This window comes from Nycticebus coucang, chromosome 8 (assembly GCF_027406575.1).
Source record: "Nycticebus coucang isolate mNycCou1 chromosome 8, mNycCou1.pri, whole genome shotgun sequence".
NCBI classification, from domain to species: Eukaryota; Metazoa; Chordata; class Mammalia; order Primates; family Lorisidae; genus Nycticebus; species Nycticebus coucang.
Window position 1 is genome coordinate 107,447,573 of NC_069787.1, and position 18,893 is coordinate 107,466,465.

At 46.8% G+C, this 18,893-nt stretch overlaps 1 protein-coding gene across 1 annotated transcript in view; it reads left to right on the top strand.

Moving 5' to 3' along the window:
- Window positions 1–18,893, top strand: part of CLSTN2 (calsyntenin 2) — a 658,979-nt gene that overhangs the window by 537,099 nt on the left and 102,987 nt on the right. The window contains exon 6 of the mRNA XM_053600197.1: window positions 12,493–12,678. Coding sequence (XP_053456172.1) covers window positions 12,493–12,678 — 186 coding nt within the window. The remainder of the gene's footprint in view (window positions 1–12,492; window positions 12,679–18,893) is intronic.

Below are 18,893 nucleotides of genomic sequence, written 5' to 3' on the forward strand. Positions count from 1 at the left end.
AGTCCCATATACCAAAGGTGGCAGGTTCAATCCCAGCCCCAGTCAAAAACTGCAAAAAAAAAAAAAGAAAGAAACATGTATAGCATCTTAAAGCCTTTACTCAGAACTGGCCACTCTCATTTCTGCCCACATGCCATTGGTTAAAGCAAGTCACATGCAGAACCCAAAGTTCTCCGGATACTACTCTCTGAGTCTCAAGTTTTCTCTCTCTTGTACTTGTAAAAATACACCTGTGCCTTTCCCAGGGCTCTCAAACATCGCCTCAGATCATGGCAACATGTCGCGGACCGCCAGTCGAATGAGTCTCAGTCCGAGGGCTTTCAGGGCGAACGGCTCAGGTTGATTGGAAGGTCGACGCAGGGTGATTTGACAGACTACTACACACCACGAGTGATGAGGAAAGTAGCTGTAACTTTACTGAATTTTAAGAGTGTCTTTTATACATTTTTGACAAAGCATTACAAATCACAAAAGACATTTTTATGACTTGCAGGTGGTCACAAGTTCTTATTTTGTCTTACAGATGTAAGCATTCAACCATCTATCTTACACAGTGTCTTGCCCGCGAGGGGAACAAAGGTAGCTGTGAGGTAGCTGATAAGCAGCAGTTACTTTTCAGCTTCCTTTATCTAAAGTTGAATGTGTTTTTTAACATACAACACTACTTTCTTTCATAGTTTTATTTTCATGATTATATATAGTTGTTATGATTAGAGGTGTATTGTGAATCATATAAGTGATTAGAGTGTGAAGGAAACATGAGAAATAAAAGGATATTGTATGAAAACTAAACTATATTGAAAGTGAGGTTAGGAAAGACAAGGTTAGAGATAGGGGGAAAGGGTGGGTGGATATCAGGTTGGAAACATCTTGTTTGTGGTATTTACATTCTTTTGATGCACTGTTTCAACTCACTGACTTTTATGGTGGGAACGTGTTCCCTTGGAGACATTAAGCCTCCTTTGGTAAAAAAAGATTATGAATTAGTAAGGCATTGTGTTTATTTTTAGTTCCAGTTCCTCAGAGCAAACAGGCAACAATTAGGCATTCAGCTCACCAAGCAGGTTTTAAATAAGTTTTAGGGTAAAGGTCCTTTAGGCTTTTATGCCGTACCTCATGAGTTTTTACGTTCACCAAAAGGCATGCTAGGCAACTTATGCGCTGCTGTCGCAAGCCAGGGGGACTGGGGGTAACGCTCCGGGGAGCACGCACCGCCTTACCACAGTTTTTATAACGCGGACAGAGCCATCCCGCCACGGCCAGATGCCGGGGGTGCGGCAGCAACAGGCTCAAAGTCCAAAGTGTCATGGTGTATATAAGGTCCAGGTCGAGGCTTCTTTCAATCTGGAGACCTATGAACTAAAAAAATAAAAATGGTCTTAGCAAAATAACTAAGAAAATGCCACGAAAGCTATGTTAACTAGTGTGATGAAAATGTGTCAAATGGTCTATGAACCAAGTGTATGGTGCCCCATGATCATACTAATGTACACAGCTATGATTTAATAAAATAAAAATAAATAAAAATAAAAAATAAAAGCAAGGTATCTTCTGTGCACATACACCATGAAAGAATACACCATATATGGTGGAGATCATAAACAGAGCAGCCAGAACTCACTCCTATTCAGACGGGGGAGAATGGAGGATCCAGCAGTCACTGTTGTGCAGTAATTCTGCAGTCCCAGGGACAAAGTGCAAGGGCCCAGCCCTGGGAGGAAGGAAGAGACTTAATTGGGCCCTGATTATGCATTCTGGATGCAGCTCCTCTGTCCATTGTTCTCCACCCCTCTTCCATTTCCACCTTAACCAATCTAAAGAGAACATTGAAGAATGTGCACTCTTTGGCAGCTAAACAATTTCCTCAACCAAAATTACTAAGGAAAGTTGGGAACCCAAAGGTTATTTATGTATTAGTCACATCCTTTTAAGATCTCCCCATCAGAACTGTCCACTGTCATCCTACCGGTCAAAGCCATCCTACCATGGCAAACCCCAACTCTGTGGAAGAAGGTACAGTCAGGAGCAATAGTCCAATGCACCACAACAGGAAATGACTCTGTCTCCACCAAGATCCCTGGGTCTTTTATCTGTGATTCTTCTGGGACCCTGCCCTGCACAACATAACCTGTTCTAAACTCATTTTGTGTAAAGTCCCACCCTACGAGATCAGTTTCCAGTCTGCAAACAGATTTTCCTTTGGGAATCCTGGCTAGCAAGGCAGGGACCCTTTCTCAGTTTCCTTCCTGACTTCAGAGACTCAGAAATATGGTGAGAGAAGAGACGGAAGTCCATTGCCCAATATTGTCTGGGCTGGCAGTTTTCAAATATGCCTATACATCCAGATCACTTGGGCTGATTCAAATGACCAATTAAATGACCCTCCTCTCACACCCAGAAAATTTCCACTGGACTATCCTGAGGCAGAGTTCAGGAACAGTCTTTAGAAGTTTTCAGGTGATTGTCCTGAGGCCAGCCATGAATTCATACCTTTCTATAGACAGGAATTTGAGAAATACAGAATGAGCCCAAACAGATGATCTAGACTGCAAAGTCTGGGAATTGGGGAGGAGAGAGCACAGTTCAGGCTGAAACAATCTCAGAGAACTTTCTGGAAGAGGAATTGGAAGTGCCGTGGTCAGGCAATGGTGACAGTGTAGATTAGAGAGACAAGGAGAGGTAAGGTCAGAGGTCGGCCTAGTGATTGGTCAGGGGAGAATAGATAGTGGCTATAAGACTAGAGTTGGGGGCGGGGGGCATTCACCTTGAAAACCATCTAAACAGAAGCAGGAGGTTCTAGTGGCACTTTGGGTGTAAAAAGAAAAATGTTGCAATGATCTGAAGTTTTGCCTCCTAGATCTGAAGGGTTTAGTTGTATGTTTTAGGAGATAGTTTTGTTAGGGTGTTATCTGGAGCAGTGCTTCTCAAATCATCTGTGGTGAAGGACCAGGGTTTTCTTGCAATCAGTCACAGGACAATACTTTGTAAAACTATAGTAGAAATGAATTTCTAGAAAAAGAAACGAGAGCAAGGACGTACAAAATATAAGCCCTATGTTTTTAATATTATACTCAATAAATATAAAACTACTTTGTTAGATTGCCACAGAAGTTTCTAAATGCTTACTCTCAATTTCTGGACTTAACCCCATGACAGACCTGTAACAGGCTGTTGAAAGGCTGGAGCCAGTCTGTAGACCACCGTGAGCAGCTGGCTCTGAAACACACCTGTGTCTGTGTCCCCCACAAACTCTGGACTGGTTTAGGCTTGGGCTGTCTCTCTGATTTAGTCTGCCCAGCAAGTGGTCTGACGTGTTGTCCTCACCCCCTGACGTAAGACTCGGTTTCCGCAAGGAGCTGCGTGCAGTTCCCACCTGCTCCCGGAGGAAGGCCCCGGAGTGTCTGCCCACGTGCACAATTCCGAGGGCTGCCAGATGAGACATGAGGCTTTCCTCAAGTTGAGCAGTCACTCACCACAGTGTTGATGTGGGACAAAATTAAATTTCCTCTGTCATCAGGAAACTGGAGAGAACGTCACGAGCAAGACAAAATTTAAGAACAAATTTCTTGTTTTTTCATCTGACATTTATTGAGAATGTCTAGGGAGATGAGAAGGGTTGGAAATATGTGGAGGTTTCCAAGATTGGAGCCATTCATAAGTTCAGTTTCAACACACATATTTGCCTACAAACATTCCAGTTCAGGTGTGTGTGGGATACGCGCATACACAGCACAGTCAGCCATGTGTACATACACACGCACGCGCACACACACACACACACACCAGCCATGACTTGACTATTTCCCATTTTAATGCCTGGCCATCTATGGTTTGGTAGCTGGCTGGGGCTAAGTGGATGGTTGATAGGCAAGGTGTACCATCCCATGTGCACAGCAACAAAGACTCCTGGGTTTCAGATAATTGCTTTCCTTAGCTTTGGCAGCCAGAATTAGAGAGAGTTTTGATTTTTATACACCTGATCACTCCTTAATTTCATAGATATTTGTTGAACACTTACTATGTACCAAGCACTGCACACTGCTGTATGAGTCATGCTCCAAAGTGTGACTATAAATGAATCAGTAAATAATTCTCAGGGAGGTGGGGGTTGGGGTAGACCTGGGAGAGAGGGCTCCTGATGGCGATGAGACCAGTAAGGTCTCCTTAACAAAGTCTCTTCCTTCGGATCTAAAGGAGATGGACCTGCCAGCGGAAGGGCAGGGACTGGGTACTCGGGTAGAGGCTGGGCAAACCACAAGAGCAAGGCTGTGAAGCTTACCCACGGCTCTGGGCATGGAGATATTTATCCTTTCCCTCCTTTTCTTTTTTAGTTAATTATCTCTTTTTAGTAGGAATTAAAAGGTAATAAGACGCTCTTGTGAAAATAAGACATAGTAAATGGAAAAGGGTCAGTAATAAAGAAGGAAAGGGGATTACTTATATTTGTAATTGAGTTCAGAGAGTATATTTTGTTTCTTTTTAAATGGTGCCTGTGTGTAATTGTTTTTAATTGGAGAAGGGAAAGCCACATAATTTAATGCTCAAAAGTGTTTGTGCCTATTATGTGTCAGACCCAGGGCTAAGTAGTTTGCATTTATTATCTCATACAACTCTGAAATAGGTAATAATATCATAAATGTTTGCCTGAGTAAACACAGATGGAAAAGAAAATGACTCGCCCACAGTGCATGCTACCACGTGGCAGAAGCGGGATTCACAGCTGGGTCTGACTCCAAAGCCCTGGCTCCTAACAGTTATGCTCTATGGCCTCCCTTTGGGGCAGTTAATTAATACCCCCATTGTATAGATGAAGAAGTTGAGGAATAGGTTAAAGACAGGCCCAGAGTCAGCTGGCAAGGCAGAACCAGTTGTATAACTTGTTTGTCCTGGTGCAAAATGGAAACAAGAGGCCCCTTGTTTTAAAATTATTAAGAATTTCAAGACAGCTGTATAAAATAAAGAAATCAAGCATGGAGACCTGAGCAGGGAGCTGGTGAGGGTGCCTGACTCCTCAGCACCTCCTGTCTCCTTCTAGCTGAATGTGCCCCCTTGCAGTTGTATGAAATGTAAAAAGAAAATGAATTGATAAAAGGAACAAATCTTTTAGGGGGGGTTGGTTTAGGAGTCAGGTCAGCCTGCCACAAGTGCTGGCTGTACACCAACTGGCCCTGGAAACTACAATAATTATTAGACTTGCGCTCTCCCCAGTCTAGTGTCCTCTCCTGTAGAGGGGTCACCATCTCTCCCAGAGCTGTTAGCACCTGGGTATTCCTTCCCTGGCCTTTCCTGAGAGCGGATTGCAAGGATGGCAGGGTCCAGCGTCCAGACCTCTTGTGGATTTGTGAGAAAGGACCAAAACTGGGAAGCCTGATAAAAACAGCCCACATTTCTTTTCCACTCCTGGGGTGTCAGGCTGTCTGCTAAGCATTTCATATGTGTCATCCTACTTAATCCTATTTAATCTTCACAGCATCCCTGAGAGATGTAGTTGTGATTTTTTTTCCCCCACTTTGCAGATTAAAAAAAATCTGAGGCACAGAGAAGTTAAGATACTTACCCCCGGTGCAGTAGCTGGTAAGATACTTATCCAAGGTAAGCAGAGGAGGCAGTGTCTGGACCCTGGGGTCTAACTCCTCACCCCTAAGCTGCACACTCTACTGTCCCAGTGTCACTGTGCCATTATCTCAAGTAGGGCTTCGATATGGAGAAACTCATCTAGGGAGAAGAGAGAAAGCCAGTCTCAGAAGTCAGCTGTGTCACTCCCTGTCACAAAAGTCTTGGAGGAGTCTTTGTTACCCACCCAATATCCAGTTATCCAGCTGTTCACCTTGTACAAAGCCAGCAATTTCCTAGAAGTTGAAACCTAGAGACCTCTGCACATGTGTGTTTAAGGGAAGGACAGTCTCCTTGCCAGGCCTGAGTCATACCAGCTGCTGCCACCTCCTAGCACCACCTGACCCTGGAGCTGTACTGATAGCTTCCAGGAGAAGATGTCCTGGCACTCTCTTCTACCCTCCGCATTACCTGCAGCACTCCACACTGCTGTTCAGCCAGTCTTTTACTGTCTGTATTCTGATGCTTTTCGTCTGGGCCTTGCTGAGCCTGGAGGGACTGCCCCTGTCAAGGTCAGCACATTCTCAGAGACAGTAAACAACTCACCCTCTTACTCTTCCCATGCAAACCAGCCACCTCCTTTGTGGGGCTCTCACGCTCTGGGCTACCATCCACCCATCTGTCACTGCAGGGCTAAGTACCAGACAACAGGGGGCAGCCCCCATGTCCCAGAGCACTGAAATAATTCCAAGTAGCCCATCCAAACCCACTTGTGCTGTCTTACCTGTTCATTCCCAGAGAGGCCCCTAAAAAGCCTCTTGCCCAGTGTCCCCTCTCTCTGCCTCCTAGAAGGCCCTGAGTTCCTCCTCCTTGGTCAGTGAGTATCACAAACCATTGTTTCAGTAGTGACTATATCCTAATCTATTGGCTTGACCACAGTCAAAGAATAATCTTTAAACACACACCTATCTTTAGCACCTATCTTTAAACACACCCCCTGGCCACTTCCTGCAGAAAGCCTCCAGTGATCACCCTCCTCAGCATTACTTGTCCTTCCTCCTCTGCTCCCCTGGAGTCTGATCTTTGTTCCTATCAGCCTTGAAGCTGGCTGGCCGTGTGCCTACCACTGCCCTGACTGGGAACTGCTTTGAGTGGGGGATAATAACTCACACTTCTCTCTCCCGACTGGCCCAGTGTCATCTGGAGTAAGGACAATAATGATAATAGCAGCAGTACAGCAGGAGCTCTGTTCCTGAGTCTGTTCGCTTATCTTTTCTCCAATTCCCAAGGCAACTTCACAAGGTAGGTTTGCGTTACCCTCATTCTATAAGAAGAGGAAAATGAGGCTCAGAAAAGTTCAGCGATTTACCAAAACCACACAGCCAAGAAACAGGAAAGCCAGAGTTCACACCTGCATCTTCCAGCTGCAGAATTAACACTCTTAAATTTAAGTTGACTTGACCTGAATGGAACTTAATTTCCCTTTTCTCATGTAACTTTGTCAGAGGTGACGCCCACTTCCATTGATCAAGGGGTAGCTAGCAGAAGGCCAGGTAGCTGGTCTTCTGAAAATGGACACCAGGCCTAGCCCAGTGCTGAAATACCATTCCAAAGCACAGTCTGGATACCTCACACCCTCACTGGATACCTACATATGGCTCCTCATGGGCTCTGAGACGAAATGCATACCTCTTCCCCAGCATTCATAATCTGACCGTCGTTGACCTCTCCAGTCCATGTCTACTTCCTAACCCACCCCAGTTCACATGCCCTGGATGCCCAGTGCCAATAACGACAGTCACTGCCAAGCAGAGGTATCTCCTTATGTTCTTACAGTAGGAGAGGAAGACCTTGGTGCTGAATCAAAACAGCTCATTCCTTAGAGAAAGTCTTGAATGTCAGCAGATGGTTAATGCCTACAGATTCTCATTAGGATGTCCTTGACTGCCTGAACAACTGGTGGTGCCTTTTCCATCCCTCGTCCTCCCCAGCATCTCAAGATCCAGAGGCTCGAATCCAGAAGTTTCCTAGAAATCCTCACACTTCTTCACCCTCTGACAGCTGAGACAGGAAAAGCTGGAGGGCCCTGCACAGACACGTTTAAGGGAAGCAGAGTGTCTGCCATGCCTGCGCCTTTCCCTTTGACCTTCTACATCACAGGCTCAGAACTGGAACGATGGCCTGGACGTCTCAGACTACAAGAGTCCCCAAATGCTGCGCTTTCCAGAAGTCTCAGATTACCTTTTGTCCACCCCTAGCCATCTAATGTGAAAGTTCCGAGTGATTAATATTCTCCTGATAAGAAAATACATGGTCCCCACATTTAGCAGGAGTTCTAATAAAATCATGCTTCCAAATCCTTAAATCCACAAAGAAGGTGTTTAAATCCCAATAGCTTTTTCAGGAATGCTTAGAGGGTAATTTAAGCCTGATTACTAAAACAGCAGGCAATCTGCTTCCTTTCTCACCACTCAGGAAAAAAAAAATTGTACCACAATTCATAAAGTAATCTCCAGGTCCTTTCCAAACTAAAAAGACTTTGTTTCCGAGCAGGACAGCTCAGCAAAGTTGGGGAAGCTTATGAACCACGGGGCGGGGATGTTCCTATGACAAGGCTGCATAGGAAGGTCTGTGGTAGGCCCTTAACCTGGGGGATCTCTTGCTCAGAACAAACCCAGGAAGAGATGTCATTATCCTAAATATGCAGATGAAGCAATGGAGGCCCTGAGATGACGATGGCTTTGCACAATTCATAAGACTGACATGCATCTGAGGCACTTGAGATTCATGTCTAGGTCTCTAGAGTCTCCGGTGTCAAAGCAAACCTCCCACCCCACAAACTGCCCTCAAGGTTGGGCAATGTTAAGACTGACAACAGTCTTTATCCTTTATCCTTTGCCAACACTGGGATTATCCCTTGCTTTCTTTTTTTTTTTTTTTTTTTGAGTGTCAGTGTAAATGGAAAACAAGTCTGTAGAGATTATAGTTGTTCTTGTTCCGGAAAATGCTGAGCATAGTGGAGAAGCTAAACCTGTGTGGCCCTGGGCCAGCCATACCCCATCTAAGTCATGGTCTAGTCATTCTCACAGCTGAGATAATAACACCCCTCCCTGGGTCCCTGGGAGGATTAACTGAAAGGATAATTATAAAGTGCTTGACACCTTGTAAGTGCTTCATCATTGTTATTTCCTGCAATAAGTGTTATTGAATAAATGACAATTTAACAACAATGTATCTATTAAGCATGTTCTCTATGTTTGGCACTGAAATGACTCTACATTTCATCCCTCCAAAATTCTGGGTGGTAGATGTAAACTTGATAGGAAACTGAGGCTCAGGGAGGGTAAGTGAGTTGCCCAAAGTTACACAACAAGAGGTAAGGAAATAAGAGGTAAGGCTGGGATTTAAACTCAGGAAAGTGAACTTTAAAATTATTACTTTTGACCATCATGGTCCTACCCTCCAGGAAACGAGGATGAATGGACATTTCATGTGGCAAAGGCTGAATTTGATGACTTGCCTTTTGCTCCCTTAATCCCCTACCCTGACTCCTTGGAAAAGGAAGCTATTTGTGCGAGCTTCCTCTCACCTCTTCCCAGGTGCTGCAAAGCTCCATCAATTTCTTTTACTATATGGTTGCAATTCTGCCTGTTCCTCATAAACTCTCAAAAATGGGCCTCATGAGGTGACCAAAGCAACTGGCAATTGTGATGTTCCTGAAGCTCTTCTGTGCCTGATTTCTTTTCAGTGGCCAGAGGAGGATCTGCCCTTCCAGCCAGCGTGTAGGCAAGAGGATGGAAAGTCTGACATGAGACTGTGACCAGGGAGATGCTGTGGCAGGGCTTTCATGCACAGGCAGAAGGGGAGAACCTTCTGGACTGGTGCCGTGGGGCTCGCACCAAGTCCCTCATCACAAAACCATTTGATAATTTTTTAAGAGTTTAGCTTTTCAGTTTTTAATTTGCATCTATAAAGATAGGGAGAGTTTTTGTTGAGGGTTCTTATGTCTAAAAATTTTTAATGTGTAAAAATACAATTTTTAAAAAGAAGACTTTCAGGGAGAGACGAATGAGGGCCTCCTTCTTGGAGGAAGTCGATGTCTCCATCATCAGTTTCAGACAAGCTGCCTTGGCAAGGACAAGGAGAACCAGTATGTTACGTGCTCTTGCTGTTGGGATAGGTGGTTCTGTGGGTTGGCAGGTAGGGTTGGGTGGGGCCGGTGCCAGAGAAGCTGCAAACGGGCTGCAGATTCCACCTACAGCTCAAGGAGAGCTGCCATGACAGCCATCGAGGTTAGGAGGCAGATGCTTCCCATGCTCTGATCTAGGTGTGGAGGTTTCAGATACAAACTTCACAAATTCTGCTTTTAGGGAGTTCACAGTCACTGGGGGAGGTGGGAACGTAATGGATCATTTCAGTAAGTGCCCTGTAGGTTCATTCTCAGATTCTACTGATCACATACTTGGTACCAGGCACCGTGCAGCATGCTGGGGTCTCAGCGGGACCGTGAAGCTTGGAACCTAATGCAGCGGTGGAATGTTGTGGATACTGGGGGAGCACAAAGCAGAGCATCAAGCTAGACTGGAGAGACCCTGAAAGACTGCATGGGGGAGGTAGCAAGAGGGAAGGGAATAGAAAGGGGCCTCCACGTAGAAGAAACAGCGTGATCAAATGCATAGGGGCATCAAACATATGTACTACTGGCTGTGTGTAGATGGTTTCTTACGGCACTGTGACTTTCAGAAGTGCCTGACAAAACGCCCTCCTTTGTCCCAGTGGTTTGTCCTTAGGAATAAACTCGGAGCCTCTCCAGCCTGGGCTACAACAGCCCCATGATCTCATCTCTTGGGAGGTGATGGGCCAGTCCAGACCCAAGTCCTAAAGGCTATGAGGAAAAATGTGCAATTGGTATATTCTCCTTTATATATTGTCACTCTCATCCAAATGTCCTCCTGTTGTAAGTTCCCAGGGATGGACCTTACAACCATTATTTGCAGCCCTTGCCCATGGCCTGCTCTGAGGAAACCCTGTACCTGGCAGCTGGTTACTGTGGAGCTCAGAGCTAACTCACGTGGCACAGTTGTCTGGACATGGCAGGATTATGGTACAGGGCCACAGCCCCCTTCTTCACTGGGGAAGCACATTGATTAGGGCCACCGTGCACACATTGTCACACTACCTAGCAATTATCTCCTCTGTGCCATCCTTACCCCAACACTGTAAGGTCATGCTATGGTCCCCACTTATTGATGAAGTGCCTGAACTTGGAGCCCATCAGTAACGTGCCCAAGAACTCCCTGACCTCACAGAGTGAAGCCAGGGTCATTGCTGCATCTGCCTTTTCTCTTAAGCTTTCTCTTTGTCCTCAGCACTCAGGCCTCAGATCAGAGGTGAGGTCATGACCCAGAGATCCTCTCCATCCCCAGCTTTGCCTCTCATTGTACTCTCCCTCCTCTCTGACGGGACAGCACAGGCTTGCCCATCACCTTCCTCTCCCACGTGGTTCCTGACTTGTTCACGGCTTTCTCTATGGTCTCCCAAGTAGATCCTGGCACACAGAAACAAACAACTCTATACAGATGGTGCTCATGAACGAAGGTGTCTGGCTGCCCTAAGCCCAGCCTTCTCCATGATACTGGTATCACCATGGTAGTGCAGGTGGCACACGAGGAGCTCGTGAAGCCTCCTGGTGGCCTCAGCCTGACACGAAGTCCCAAACATGCAGGAGCTCCTGAATGTCTCACCGGCAAGGACAGGCGATTCCATAAATTTTCATTTCTACTTCAGCAAAAGGATGCCATCTAATAACGTTCTGTGTGGCAAACATTTGAGATTTGTAAACAAATAGCACGGATAACTCACGCTGATGACTCAGAGTCATGCTTCCACGTGCAATTCTGGCTGAGGATGGTGGCACAGCCCTCTCCAACCTCTGGACTCACAGAGCCTGGTGTGCACCATAGCCAGCAGGTGCACTTTGTCGGTCACCAGAGCCTTGCCTGCAAGGTCTCTGACTTCCTGTCACCTGTCAACTGCTCTGTTCTTACATGGTGCCATTTTAATTGTGATTTCATTCCTCTCCAACACTTTATCATCTCCAATTTATTTTAACACTAAAAAGCAGTGACATAACCATCAGTCCTACATCAGTGGGTCACAGTTCCAAGTGTTTGAGAATCCCTGTATCCTACTCAGTGACCTCATATAACCCTCAGCAGCTGTGCTATCCTTGATTTTATAACGAGACAATTCCTAAAAATCACCCTGGTAGGGAAAATGGGGACATAGGGTGAGAGGCACAGCACTCACAAACATCATCGGGGGTGCACAGAAAGGGGAGAAATGGAAAATGCCAGCACGGTATCACCCAATACAACAATAAATATGGCACTTACCCGGAAGAGCCCTGAGGCCTGCTTGTAGATGTAGATATAAGAAGGATTTCTGCAGCGGGTGGCACCTGTGGCTCAAGGAGTAGGGTGCCAGCTCCATATACCGGGGGTGGCAGGTTCGAACATGGCCCTGGCCAAAACTGCAGGAAAAAAAAAAAGAAGAAGAAGAAGGGTTGCAGCTGGCTCAGCTCTATGAGGTGGGGGAATGAGGTCACCTAGATGGATGGGAAGTTATAACTGCAGAGCTGTATAGTTGGGGCTCATAAAACAGGCAAACTGAGTAGCCGGCAGGTGTTTGAGGGGCGTGTGCATGTTTTGTTCGTTCCGAGGTGGCTTAGTTTGGCTGGGTATGACTTTCTGTATTCTTCTAGTTTTTCTCAGGGAGGAAGTCTTGCATAAACAAATGTAAAATTCCCATCAGTCTCAAACTGTTTTCTAACGTATTTGTTGGAACAAATAATCTGTTGAAACAAATTCACATTTTCAATGTGTCGTAGCAGAATTGACCAGGCCTGATTTACTTTTCATCCTGTCTTTGTTTATTTAGACTGGACCAAAAGGATTGAGTATCAGCCCGGCTCAGGGAGCAGGCCCTTGTTCCCCAGCGTCCACCTGGAGACGTGCGATGGGGCCGTGTCCTCCCTGCAGGTCACCGCGGAGCTGCAGACCAACTACATAGGGAAGGGCTGTGACCGGGAGACCTACTCCGAGAAATCCCTGCAGAAATTATGTGGTAGGTCTTTTCCCCTGTTAGAATTTCTTAAATGAATTGCTTTGAAATGATATATACAAATAAAGCATATCTTATGACATGAGGAAAGGCTCAGCCTCCCCACCTGTGTCAGTACATGTAACTTATGAATGGATTTTAAGTTTATTCATGGAGGAAGCGTTGGAAGGCTCAGCATTAGACACCTGTGATTCCGACTCCATTTACCAGTTGAGTGGCTTTGGGCAAGCGATGCAGCAAAGCCTCTGTTTTGCATTGGTACAATAGGGATTAAATGGCACAGTGAGTTTAAGAGCACCTAGGACAGAGCCAGGAGAAGCACAAGGCCCCTCTGCCCTGTTGGTTAGTAGAGGGCCACCCAGCCAGGGCCTGTAGGAAGAACAGTGTCAGTCACTTGGAAAAGGGTTGGTCTCCTACCTACAAGGCCAGCTGCATAATTTGCAGGGCCCAGTGCAGACTGACATGTGGGGTCCTTGTTCAAAAGCATGGGGCCCTGTGCAACTGCTCTGGGCATGGCTGCCCACAGCAGAGGAGAGCTGGGGGGCAGGGGTGGTTATGAAAGAACAAAGATATTTATGTATGACAGAGAGAGGGCTGTGAGATGATGTCATAGGAAAGGGGGAAGGCCTGGGGTTAGGTAGCAAAGCTGATGATGGGGTGCTACGAAAGGGGAGAACTGAGCTTTACTGAGACCTGGTGCTTGTCCCCAGCCACACTCTTTATATGCTTTACTTCATTCATTCCTCCTGTCACAGCTATGGGGGAGGGGTTACTCCTCCCATTTCAGAGATGGAAAATTTGAAGGTTAGATAGTGAGAATGACTTGTTCAAAGTCACCCAGAGAGACAGTAGCAGAGCCGGGATTTGAAGGTTGGTCAGTCCCAGTATCTAAAACATCTAGCCAGGTCCCTGGAGCTGGAATGTACATCTCTCAAGCCAGTCTGTGGGATAAGGGGATGAGTGTCTAGTAAGGTGGGAACAGCCCGTGTGCTTGGTAACCCAGACTGCTGGTGTGTGAATGGGCCTCCTTTATCCTCACCCTACATATAGTTCATTTCTCTCTGTTCTCACCAAGAACATTCAGGAATTCACATTTAACTCTCTAGCCATGCTGTGGGGAGCTTAGGAAAGGGAGGTTCCTGAATGATAGTCTAGCCAGCCATCCCCTGGTAGACACCCCCACTCCTATCTTTGGGGCATTTCTCCTCTCTCAACATTCACACACCCAGACACACACATGCACACACACACACACACACATACATACATGTCCCTTCACACGCACTACTCTTACCCAAAGAAGCAAGTAAAAATTTATGGAACTGAATGTGACATAAACCCTGCTTGGGTATTTGCCATGTTCCTTTAATCACATCACCTGGCTGGTAGGGAAGGTCTATGGAAACACAGACCTCATCAGAATGATGCAGAAAAATGGGGAAATGCCACAACTTCAATATTCCAAACAGCTCCTGCAAAGAATGGATATAAGGGACTTGCAATGTTCAGAAAACTAAATTCAGCCCTCTCTTCCATTCTGCGTGCAGAGAAGCTATCTAGGACAATATCTTTCTTTGAATGAATACCCCATTTTGTTCTCTCTGCACCTGAATTATAAGTCAGCTCCATCCCAGGCCTCTGTGGGTTAGAGTCATTTTCTAAACTCCTCCAGGTTAGAAGAAGTTGATGGAATCAGCTTGTTAAAGATCAGATGGGCCCAAGGGCACACACTTGTGATTTGATTTTGAATGTTGCAGGGGAGAGATGGGGTGATATGGAGTGTGAGGAGGATTTTCTGGGACTTTGGGACAAAATTGCAGCTGGTATGTTAATGCAGCTCATTCTGTCTGGGTTGCCAACCTTGCCTTGCAGAAGGGCAGGTTAATTCAGTCAGGAAGGCTGTTTCCCATTACCGTGCAGTCTTATCTGGGGCTGAGAGCTACCCTTTGCAGGAGAAGCCTGTGTCTCTCTGGTGGCCTTCTCCCTGTGCTATCCACCACACTCAGGGGAAGCCCATCCCAGACCTGGTGGCAGGGTCACTCTTGCTTCTTTGTTACTACACTATGGGTGTGGGATGGGAGGCGGCTCAGGAGGAGAGGGCAAAAGCAAAGGAGTGAAACCCAAATATAAACCCGGGGCTGAGGTCTACGTCCACGTCTGAGTCCCAGGCACTCTCTGAAGTCCAGGGGAAGTACAGGCTAGATGTCTCCTAAGACGGAAGCTGGGCTGTAGTCCTGACTCCCGCATAGCATCTTTGGTTCTGGAAACAGGTTTCTGTGTGTTTTCAGTGGATGGCAGAAGAGCTTGTTGCCAGGATTCACCACAAGGGAGCTGCCATGACACCTCAAGGCTCAATGCTCATGTGTTTTTCATCCTACAAACCTCTATTGACTTTGGATGGAAACAGGGAGACCAATTACGATATTATTGCCATAGTCTAAGCAAGAGATAATGAGCTGAACCAGGGGAGCGCAGTAGGGGTGAATTTAGAAGGCAAAATCAGCAAGATTCAATGATTGATTAGCTGTCAGGCGTGAGAAGGAGTCTAAGAAGGCTCTAGTGTGAGCATCTACCTGACGTGGGTGCCGCCAACCAGAACTAAGAATCCAGGAGCACGCACAGACTTAGGGGACAGTGATGACAGTTACCTGCAAAACATCCCAGTGTGGGTGCCAGATTCTAGCCTGATTCTCAACTCTCCCGAGGATCTGCCTCTACCCTGCTAGTCTGACACTGTAGCCCTTTTTGTCCTGATGTTCTGCCTCTGCCTGGTCAGGGCGCCCCCTTTGGTCCCTCTACCTGGATCTTTCCCATCCCCAAGCCCTCATTCCTGCTTCCCTCCCATCAGGATGCTCTCTCTCCCCTTCACGTTTCCAACCTTTCCCTTCTGTCAGTATCCTCTGCCCTCCACGCACACCAGGAGTCAGTGTGTGGCACCTCCATGGGAGTCTCCCTGCGTCCTGAGGAGATCACAGGGAAAATCTGGTTATTATCCACCTGCTTCCTCTGCACGCACCATGGGCTCATTTGAAGCAGTGAGAGGCCCTGTTTAAGGAAAAGTCAGACGACAGCTGGTGCCAAGCTGAGGCCACCCCTCATCCAAACCCCATCTTGCTTCACCTAGAAATCTAAGTTTCTGATTCCAAGGTCCTAGAGGAACCCCATCCACACAGAGTTACACATACTTCCTGTCATCAGGAAGTGCCTGAGCACAAGCAGCAGCACCTTGAGATGCCCCTTGGAACCCAGCGAAGCACTGGGCATTAGGGGTATCGCTTCCTGAAATGGCACACAGAGACGCTTCCATTCTGCCTCAGACAAAGACAGTAGAGGGCCCTGAACCTATGTCCCTGTCAGTTGGTAAGGCCAGACATAGCCTAAGATACCCCCCCTTTACTGCCTTGATTTTCATGAGGCCAGGGTTCTTGCAAAAGCTGGGCCAGCTCTTTTTATTTCCTCTGAATTCAGAGATTCAGATGAAGGAATTTAAGTCTCAGCACCAGGCTTTCCAGAAGTGAGTGTCACAGAACCATCTGAAGCATGACCTGCACCATGAACCCCTCATGGGACCTCTTGGCCAAATTAATTTTGACATGAACAAAAGCCGCCCTTGAATTTCTCTGTGTCATGACGTATTATGGAATATAGAAAAGTAGTTTGTGAGCAAGTGCTCTCCCTAGCATGGAAGCCAGAGGCGGTCCCTCATCCGGATCACAGGACAATTTTAATATAGGTGTTTCCTTTCTTAAAATGCGTATACGTTTTTTGCTACCTTCTGTATGTATAATTTTATTGTATTTCAATTAAAATTTTTCTAAAACTTAAAAAAAAAAAACAATCCAGTGTCCTAGGGAAGACAGACATGTTAAAAAAGTTATTTTTTATAAGGTATAAAAGTTCATGATTTTCTATTATACCTTGCGGCTTAACAGAACTTGTTCTTACTAAAAATCACCATCAGAGGCTTTTATATCCTCAGAACAACCCAATTACAGAAAGCTAGCAGGGCTTTCTTCAAGACACTTCTAAAGAATTGCAACTTCCCGGGGCGATAGTATCAACCTCCGCGTTGTAACCACTGTTTCCATTCCCAGAGAGCTGATGTGGGCCTCTTATGGAAAATAGGTGAACACCTGTTTGGAATCAAGTCACAGCACTAATCACACACAGCACAGGGTTGCACACGCTGCCTCTTGGGTGATGACAGTGAGCAGTGGGCTTCTCTCTGCATATGCTTATCTCTCTGAGGTCGTCGAAGCAGCTACTATACAACCTGCCCTCCTGTGTGGGGAGATGGTTTTTGCCTGTAATGGCCTTGCCCAAACTGGCCAGCAACTAGGTATCCATAACCTTGCCCCAGGAGCCTGGCCAGCCACCCCTCATCCAAAACCCATCTCACTTCACTTAGAAATCCCAGATTCTGATTCCAAGGTCTTGGCGGGACCCCTCGTCTAGGGTTTTAGAGGTGGAATGATAGTCTGATTGTAGGATCAGCAGGGTGTGTGTTCTTGAAAGGACATCAGAAAGTTCTCATGCCTATGCTCAGGTATACAAGTGGAGAAATAGGAATAGTGTCTGCTGCTGTCATCACTGATGTGGATTATCAGTCAGGATAGGACAGGTTATGCCGCAGTAACAAATGGCTACAAACTCTCCTGGGGCACTGAAATAACAAAGGTGTATTTGTCATTCCTACCACATGTCCTCATGTTTTGTCTTCAGGCTCCAGGCTAGTGGAACATCCTTGATCCAGAACACTGTTGATTCTGTGACAGATGCAAAAGACATGGTAAACCACAGCTTGGCTCTTAAAGCTTCTGCCCTGATAGGACACATGTCACTTGCACCCACATTTCATCAGTCAGAGCAACTTGCATGGCCAAGCAGCATCATAGAGAAGTACATGTGAATAGGATATGTTCTTCCACCATGCGGTCATGGCAGCCCATGTCGCACTTTTGTTGGCCTCCTTGGGTTCCCCTGAGATTCTGAACCATGTTGCTTTTTCTAGAAAATAAGACTTTCACTAGGTCTCTAAAGGTAGAGCCATTTCTTTCTGATTCCCTGCTGCCTGCTCATGACAGTGCCTGGCATAACTTAGCCATCACATAAATGTCTGCTGGCAGTGCAGTTGGCATTGCGACAGTGAGAGCATTCTGTAGAATGAAGCCTGGGTCCTTGATTACACTGCTCTTCTCCCTGAGACCCTCCCACTTATTCCTGCCCCTGCCCGTCCCTTAAGGTGGACTCTGAGAAGGTATTATCTGAGGGGTCCACATTAGTCACCCTTCCATGGGCCTCTTGAAGGGCTAAGCACCCCCTGGTCTCACCAAGGCCACCCAAAGAAGAATATACTCTGTCAGTTAAGAATTCCAGACAGCCACTGCTACCCCAGCTCCCACGTGGGCTTTCACACTGCAGTGCACCATGAAATCTGCCTCATTCATCCCATCCTATTTGCTGGCTCAAGTGACTTTCCCGACCCAGGAGGATCCAGGAACCCTCACCTCTGGTTCCAAGTTCCCAGCACTTGAGCTGCAGCTGCTCTGCCCCAGACAGGCGTGAATGCTCAGCGCCTGGTGGCCCCAGGGGGGATTCCTGAGGAGCATCTTACATACGCCCTGGTGTGCAGATGGTGCTGCTCTGCCTCTGCAAGTGATGCATCCTGTTTACCCACTGCTTTCTCCAGGGATCCCTGGGGAGGAGAGAGGCGGAAAAACCTTAGACAGAGTAAATCTCTCTCAGTTTGTTTAAGGGTACCAAGAAATGAAATACAATCTGTTAAGCTTGTCGAAGTCTGCACCATCTGGTTAAAGGCAGCTTGATGCTTGCTGGTGGGCAACATCTATGGCTAGGAAGGGTGGCCTGCTGCCCCCCTCAGCAGGGAAGACAGAGGAGCTGAGCAGTAATGGCTTTCCTAGGGCACTTGTCATCCTTGGCGTGCCTCTCTGTGGAAGCAGCAGCTTGTGTAGGGAAGTGGGGTCCCAGGGGACTAGGCTGTACTCAGCAGTTAGCTGGCCCATCTCTGGGACATACTACACTACAGTGGGATAGAAAGAGTGACTCTCAGAGTGGAGCCTGCCTCTAGCTGGCCACAGGACTGTGCAATCTGGGTTCAGTCACTTCCCTCTGTGGCCCTCAGTTCCATGTCTGCCAAATGAGCAGGAGGTGATAAGATCTGCCTGCTGGTCCATGAGGTGGTACAGTGGGGCGCATTG